Source organism: Ranitomeya imitator, chromosome 6 (genome assembly GCF_032444005.1).
Source record: "Ranitomeya imitator isolate aRanImi1 chromosome 6, aRanImi1.pri, whole genome shotgun sequence".
NCBI lineage: Eukaryota > Metazoa > Chordata > Amphibia > Anura > Dendrobatidae > Ranitomeya > Ranitomeya imitator.
In genome coordinates this window covers 11,191,799-11,200,110 of record NC_091287.1, presented here as the reverse complement: position 1 = coordinate 11,200,110, position 8,312 = coordinate 11,191,799, and the positions used below count along the sequence as shown (strand labels likewise).

Genomic DNA, 8,312 nt, shown 5'->3' with positions numbered 1-8,312 from the left:
AGTGATGGTCTCCGGTTCTCCAATATTGACATTGGCCGTGGAGCCGGCAGAGTTACGGGGTAATGTCGCTGTGATGACACGGGAAGGAAAGCTAAATATGAGGAACACGTCCACATCAAACATCCCGGGAAGAAGGATTCTCTGTGTCTTCACTCACACGCGGCTCCAGTCTGAAGCCGCGAAATAAGAAAATACAGAGAACATCAACATTGTGTCATGGCGACAAAACACAGCGACACATTGAGAGAAGAGAGGGAACGGCCGGAGGTGGAGGGGAAGCCGACCGGAGAGAACGAGGAGAACCGGGGAGAACCGGAGAGAACCGGGGAGAAACGGGGAGAACCGGAGAGAACCAGGGAGAAACGGGGAGAACTGGAGAGAACCGTGGAGAACTGGAGAGAACCGGAGAGAACCGGGGAGAACCAGGGAGAACCGGGGAGAACCATAGAGAACCATGGAGAACCGGGGCGAAACGGGGAGAACGGGGGAGAACCGGAGAGAACCGGAGAGAACCGGGGAGAACCGGAGAGAACCGGAGAGAACCGGAGAGAACAGGGGAAAACCGGGGAGAACTGGAGAGAACCGGGGAGAACTGGAGAGAACCGGGGAGAACTGGATAGGAACTGGAGAGAACCGGGGAGAACCGGGGAGAATCGGGGAGAACCGGAGAGAACCGGAGAGAACCTGGGAGAACTGGAGAGAACAGGGGAGAACCGGGGAGAACTGGAGAGAACCGGGGAGAACTGGAGAGAACCGGGGAGAACTGGATAGGAACTGGAGAGAACCGGGGAGAACTGGAGAGAACCGTGGAGAACTGGAGAGAACCGGAGAGAACCGGGGAGAACCAGGGAGAACCGGGGAGAACCATAGAGAACCATGTTGAACCGGGGCGAAACGGGGAGAACGGGGGAGAACCGGAGAGAACCGGAGAGAACCGGGGAGAATCGGGGAGAACCGGAGAGAACCGGAGAGAACCGGGGAGAACTGGAGAGAACAGGGGAGAACCGGGGAGAGCTGGAGAGAACCGGGGAGAACTGGAGAGAACCGGGGAGAACTGGATAGGAACTGGAGAGAACCGGGGAGAACCGGGGAGAACTGGAGAGAACCAGAGAGAACCGGGGAGAACCGGAGAGAACGAGGAGAACCGGGGAGAACCAGGGAGATCCGGGGAGAACCGGGGAGAACTGGAGAGAACAGGGGAGAACCGGGGAGAACTGGAGAGAACCGGGGAGAACTGGATAGGAACTGGAGAGAACCGGGGAGAACCGAGGAGAGCTGGAGAGAACCGGGGAGAACCGGGGAGAACCAGGGAGAACCGGGGAGAACGTGGAGAAACGGGGAGAAACGGGGAGAACTGGAGAGAACCGGGGAGAACTGGAGAGAACCGGGGAGAACCGGGGAGAACGGGGAGAAACAAATATGGAAACATTAATAAAATAAAGAAAAGAATGAAAGAAAATAACAAAGAAACGATTGATAAACGTTCTGTGACATCAGTAACTGCAGACGTCCGGACACTCAGTGACAAACAGCAGACTAATGCGAGCAGTCACGTGACCTTGTCAGATGCCGTGTACTGTCCCTTTATGGAATCTGTCGGGCGCTCAGTTCTGGCTTTGTATCAATTATCTAGAAGATCCCAAGGATTCCCCTTTATAAAGGACAGGGACTGACCAGGAGCCAATCTGACTGGGCCAGGAGCCTTTTCAGGGCATTTTAACGTCCTGGATGGGAAATCTCTGTTCCTCAGGGGCGGAGCTAATGAATGAGCATGTGGTGCTGTCTATTGCTTATGCCAAAGGGGGAGGAGCTTCTACTTGATAATGAATGAATACATTAATAACTCAGCAATGGATGATGTGACGGAATTGGCAAAAATGGAAAAGCCACGATTCATATTATAATAATCATTTTTATATCTATAGGGCCAACACTTTACATTTCAGAGAGGACTTGGCATTATTGTACTGGCGCAGTATGGCAGTGTTACTTGGGCAATGTATGGTCACATTAGATATGCATTATGTGGCAGTGCATGGTTATGTTAGTTATGCCCCATATGGCAGCATTTTATCAGCTATACATCCATATCTTTATTTGTCAGTATTATGTGAGCAACGTATGGTCATAGTAATTGTGCACTATTAGGCGGCATTATATCACTAATGTATTATCATATCGGTCAGGTACAGCAGGGCATTGTGAGCAGTCACATCATTAATGCATCAGGCGGTATGTATGCAACTCATGTGTTATATGGCCACTTTATGTATGTATTGTCTGGCGGTATTTTGTGGGCGCTGTAACGTCATATTTTAGTATTACACAGCAGGATTATGAATGTAATATTTGCTCATATTGTTCATGTGGCATATGGAAGTATTATATGAGCACTATACAGTGACATGTAAAAGTCTAGGCACCCCAGGGTCACAACTACTGTTATTGTGAACAGATAAAAGTTGAAGATGTAGCAAAAAGTGGAGGTGACACAGAGGTGGTCTCCGCCAGTCACCTTTCCCCTCACAAGTAACTATGTACTCAGCAGTAGATGAGACTTTTTAGTTAAAATATAACTTTTATTATATTCCTAGTAAAACCAAAATATCACATCAAACAACTATAAAATATTATCTACTGAGGCAATCAGACCTCACAAAACCAGTCCACATGGACCTTATGGAGTCAGGTTTTTTTTATTGTGATCCTTTCCTTGTTCCAGGGAGTTTTTTATTTCTTTTTTGAGGGATTTTCCTCCATTCTTCCTTGGAGAATTCCTCCAGTTCTGTGAGATTCCTCGGCCGTTTTGCTTCCTCTGCTATTCTAAGGTCTAGCCACAGATTTTCAATGATGTTCAGATCAGGGGACTGTGAGGGCCATTGTAAATCCTTGCGCCTTTTGAGATCATCTATTGTGGATTGTGACGTGTGTTTAGGATCATTCTCCATGTGTAGCAGCCATCCTCTTCCTCTTCCTCTCTTCACTTTCAGCTTTTTACAGATGATGTTTGCATCAGGAATTTGTAGAAATTTCAGTGAATCCATTCTTCCTTCCACTTATGAAATGTCCCCTGTACCATTGGCTGCAGCACAACCCCAAAGCCTGATTGATTCACCCTCATGGAATGGTTGGTGAGAAGTTCTTTTCCTGAAATTCTCTGCCCTTTTTTTCTACACACATACCTTGTATCATTGTGATCACAGAGTTCTATTTTACCTCATCGGTACACAGGACTTGTTTCTAAAATGTATCAGTCTGGTTTAGATGTTCTTTTGACAACTTTTGATGCTAAATTTTATGGTGAGCATGCAGGAGAGGTTTTCTTCTGATGACTTTTCCATGAAGGCCATATTTCTGCAGGTGTCTCTGAACAGTAGAACAATGTACCACAACTCCAGTGTTTGATAAATCTTTCTGAAGTTCTTTTGCAGTCAAGCAGGGGCTTTGATTTGTGTTAGAATCTGTTTAGTTTGTGACTATCCGCCATTTTCTTGTGGAGTTCTGGCTGCTGGTCTTTTTCCTCTGGTGCTTGGTTTGTCTTGGGTCAGGTGTTTGTTTCACTCTTTATTTACCAGCACCTGCCTCCCTGTCCTTGCTGGACAACAGTGGTATTCTGCTTGAGCTCTAGTTTGGTGCTTTTCTTTGTGTTCTAAGTGTGCAATGTGTGCAGTACCGGTACCACTGGTTCTGCTAGCCTCAGTTTCTGTTTTCTATTGGTTTCTTTGTTTTCTATTAGGAGGTGACCCATTTTTGTACCCAGTCCTTAGTTCTTTTAGGGAACCCCTTCCCCTTATCTATAGGTCTTCGCTTGAGATTATCCTAGGATCGTCGGTGGGTCTATTCGGAATGGGTCGCCCACTCCATTGTAGGGTTTCAGCCTAGTCATAGTGCAGTGTTGTGAATTCTGCTCTTGGGCTCCCTCCGGTGGTTGTTGATGGTAATGCAGTTATTCCTGAGCAGCAGTCTTGGACAGGTGTTTCTGCTAATTGCAATTCGGACTGGGGTATTTAGCTGTGCAGGACTCATTAGTCCTTGCCAGTAGTCAATGTTCCTTTGGAAGTGTTGGTCCCCTGCCTGGCCCCTCCTGCTTGCTGCTAATTCGGCTAAGATAAGTGTTTTCTTCATTTTTTTAGACACACTGCTGTGTGTTTATTTTCTGTGCGTATCTTGTTTCTATTTTGTTCCTGCTAGACTGTGCCTGATGTTTTTCTCAGTCTAGTTGGACTCGCTGGAGTCGCAGATATACTCTCCACATCTTTAGTTAGGTGGTGGAGTTTTTGTATTTTTCTGCTGTGGATATTTTGTAGTGTTTTATGCTGACCGCATAGTATCCTGTACTATCCTTTCCTATCTAGGTAGAAGTGGCCTCCTTTGCTTATCCCTGTTTTCTGTCTGCGTGTGTCTTTTCCTCTCCAACTCACAGTCATTATTTGTGGGGGGCTACCTATCCTTTGGGGGTCTACTCTGAGGCAAGAGAGTTTTCCTATTTCTATCTTTAGGGATATTTAGTCCTCAGGCTGTGTCGAGGTGTCTAGGTCTGGTTAGGCACCCCCCATGGCTACTTCTAGTTGTGGTGATAGGATCAGGGTTTGTGGTCAGTAAAGTTACCACTGCTCCAGCGAAGGTCATTTCATGCTGCTCCAAGGCCACCTGATCATAACAGTACTACTGGCCAACAATTAGTTAATTGCATCTCAGAAGAAGGGAGGAAAGATCTTGAGCCATTTTTTTTCTTCAGTCTGTTTTGTCTTATCCTCCTTTTTTATCTCTGGGTGGCTAAAGAGCCTTGTGCTAGCATGAGTGTTCAGGAATTGGCTTCTCGTGTAGACCAGCTTGTTGCTAGAGTACAGGGTATTTCTGATTACATTGTTCAGACTCCTGCTTTAGAACCAAAGATTCCTACTCCTGATTTGTTTTTTGGTGACAGGTCCAAATTTTTGAGTTTTAAAAACAGCTGTAAACTGTTTTTTGCATTGAAACCTCGATCCTCCGGTGATTCCATTTAACAAGTTAAAATCATCATTTCCCTGCTGCGTGGTGATCCACAGGATTGGGCATTTTCCCTGGAATCTGGGGATCCTGCTTTGCTTAATGTAGACTCCTTCTTTCAGGCGTTAGGATTACTGTATGATGAACTTAATTCGGTGGATCAAGCTGAGAAGACCTTGTTGGCCCTGTCTCAGGGTCAAGAGGCGGCAGAATTGTATTGTCAGAAATTCAGAAAATGGTCTGTATTGACTACATGGAATGATGATGCTTTGGCGGCAATTTTCAGAAAGGGTCTTTCTGAATCCGTTAAAGATGTTATGGTGGGGTTTCCCACACCCTCCAATCTGAGTGATTCTATGTCTCTGGCCATTCAGATTGATCGGCGCTTGCGGGAGCGCAGAACTGTGCGCGCTATGGCGTTATCCTCAGAGCAAATTCCTGAGCCAATGCAGTGTGATAGGATTCTGTCTAGAACAGAACGACAAGGTTTCAGACGTCAGAATAGGTTGTGTTATTATTGTGGCGACGCTTCCCATGTCATTTCTGTCTGCCCTAAGCGGACAAAGAGGATCGCCAGTTCAATTACCATCAGTACTGTACAACCTAAATTTCTGTTATCTGTGTCCTTGATCTGCTCATTGTCATCATTTTCTGTCATAGCGTTTGTGGATTCAGGCGCCGCCTTGAATTTAATGGATTTTGATTTTGCCAAGCGTTGTGGTTTTCCCTTGCAGCCTTTGCAGAACCCTATTCCTTTAAGGGGCATTGATGCTACACCCTTGGCTAAAAATAAGCCCCAGTTTTGGACACAGGTGACCATGCGCATGGCGCCAGCCCATCAGGAAGATTGTCGATTTCTGGCGTTGCATAACTTGCATGATGTTATCGTGCTGGGTTTTCCATGGTTACAGTTACATAATCCTGTGTTGGACTGGAAGTCCATGTCTGTGACTAGTTGGGGTTGTCAGGGGGTTCATGATCAGGTTCCTCTGATGTCTATCGCCCCTTCTCCCTCTTCTGAAATTCCAGAGTTTTTGTCTGACTTCCAGGATGTATTCGATGAGCCCAAGTCCAGTTTTCTTCCACCGCATAGGGACTGTGATTGTGCTATTGACTTGATTCCAGGTTGTAAGTTTCCTAAGGGCCGACTTTTCAACCTGTCTGTGCCTGAACATACCGCCATGCGGAACTATATTAAGGAGTCTTTGGAGAAAGGGCATATTCGGCCATCTTCTTCACCGTTGGGAGCGGGGTTCTTTTTTGTTGCTAAAAAAGATGGTTCCTTGAGACCCTGTATTGATTATCGCCTCTTGAATAAGATCACGGTCAAATTTCAATACCCTTTGCCTTTGCTTACTGATTTGTTTGCTAGGATTAAGGGGGCTAGTTGGTTTACTAAGATTGACCTTCGAGGGGCATATAATCTTATTCGTATCAAGCAGGGTGATGAATGGAAAACTGCGTTTAATCATTCTGAATACCTTGTGATGCCATTCGGACTCTCTAATGCTCCATCTGTGTTCCAATCCTTCATGCATGATATCTTTCGGAGTTATCTTGATAAATTCCTGATTGTATATTTGGATGATATTTTGATTTTTTCCAATGATTGGGAGTCTCATGTGCAACAGGTCAGGATGGTATTTCAGATCCTCCGTAATAATGCTTTATTTGTGAAGGGGTCTAAGTGTCTCTTTGGAGTGCAGAAGGTTTCTTTTTTGGGTTTCATTTTTTCTCCTTCGTATATAGAGATGGATCCGGTTAAGGTTTAGGCCATTCATGATTGGATTCAGCCCACATCCGTGAAGAGCCTTCAGAAATTTTGGGGTTTTGCTAATTTTTATCGCCGTTTCATTGCTAAATTTTCCAGCGTGGTTAAACTCTTGACTGATTTGACGAAGAAGGGCGCTGATGTGGCGAATTGGTCCTCCGCGGCTGTTTCTGCCTTTCAGAAACTTAAGCATCGTTTTACTTCTGCTCCGGTGTTGCGTCAACCGGATGTTTCTCTTCCGTTTCAAGTTGAGGTTGACGCTTCTGAGATTGGGACAGGGGCTGTTTTGTCTCAGAGGGATCCTGATGGTTCCTTGATGAAACCGTGTGCCTTCTTTTCCTGTAAGTTTTCGCCTGCTGAACGCAATTATGATGTCGGCAATCGGGAGTTGTTGGCTATGAAGTGGGCGTTTGAGGAGTGGCGACATTGGCTTGAGGGAGCTAAGCATCGCGTTGTGGTCTTGACCGATCATAAGAATCTGATTTACCTCGAGTCTGCCAAATGGCTGAATCCTAGACAGGCTCGATGGTCCTTGTTTTTTTCTCGTTTTGATTTCGTGGTCTCGTACCTTCCGGGTTCTAAGAATATTAAGGCTGATGCCCTCTCTAGGATAGGATCAGGGGTTGCGGTCAGTAAAGTTACCACTGCTCCAGCGAAGGTCATTTCATGCTGCTCCAAGGCCGCCTGATCATAACAGTGCAGAGTCAGTTTTCCCCCTTCTACCTTAGTCCTGTGTTGCAGATCCATAACAATTTGCCTCTCTAGCAATCCCATGATCAGCTCTCACTGAAATGTTGCTTGTTCTTCCAGACCTTATCTTTACCTCCATTGTTCCTGGTAACTGCCATTTCTTCATTACATTTCAAACTGAGGAAAATGCAACATAAAAACGCTTTGCTATCTTCTTAAGCCCCCGTCACACATAGCGAGATCGCTAGCGAGATCGCTGCTGAGTCACAAGTTTTGTGACGCAACAGCGACCTCAGTAGCGATCTCGCTATGTGTGACACGTAGCAGCGACCAGGCCCCTGCTGTGAGATCGCTGGTCGTGTCGGAATGGCCTGGACCTTTTTTTGATCCTTGAGGTCCCGCTGGGTAGCACACATCGCTGTGTTTGACACCTTACCAACGACCTCATGACAGGACGTCCCTCATTGAGGTCTGTTAATCGTCATGAAATAACTGCCATGTGACATCGTTGTACAGGTCGCTACAGGTCACCGCATCGCTGCTGCGTCGTTGGGGAGATCGCACAGTCTGACATCTCACCAGCGACCACATAGCGACGCAGCAACAATCCCTGACAGGTCGTATCGTTGTCGGGATCGCTTAAGTGTGACGGGGCCTATATAGCCTCCTCCTGCTTTGTGGCCTCCACCATTTTCATTTTCAGAGTGCTCGGCAGCGGCTTAGAAGATCCCATGACTGCTGGTTTTTGCCACAAGGTTAGAGGAGGCTGGGTTTTTATAAAGCTGGGAAATTTGTATCACCCGGCCTTTCCTAACGATGATAGTGAACAAGCCATAACCCTAACAGGATAATTAAGGTCTGA

At 46.4% G+C, this 8,312-nt stretch overlaps 1 protein-coding gene across 1 annotated transcript; it reads left to right on the top strand.

The window, feature by feature from the left end:
- The first annotated feature begins 216 nt into the window (after positions 1-216).
- LOC138642451 (octapeptide-repeat protein T2-like) lies at positions 217-771 on the top strand. The gene has a single exon (XM_069730604.1). It carries the CDS (start codon positions 217-219, stop codon positions 769-771), a length of 555 nt encoding a protein of 184 aa, XP_069586705.1.
- The last annotated feature ends 7,541 nt before the right edge of the window (positions 772-8,312 follow it).

What these genes read in the sequence shown, in the direction of transcription:
- LOC138642451 (XM_069730604.1), top strand. Translation starts at nt 217, where the DNA reads ATGGCGACAAAACACAGCGACACATTGAGAGAAGAGAGGGAACGGCCG.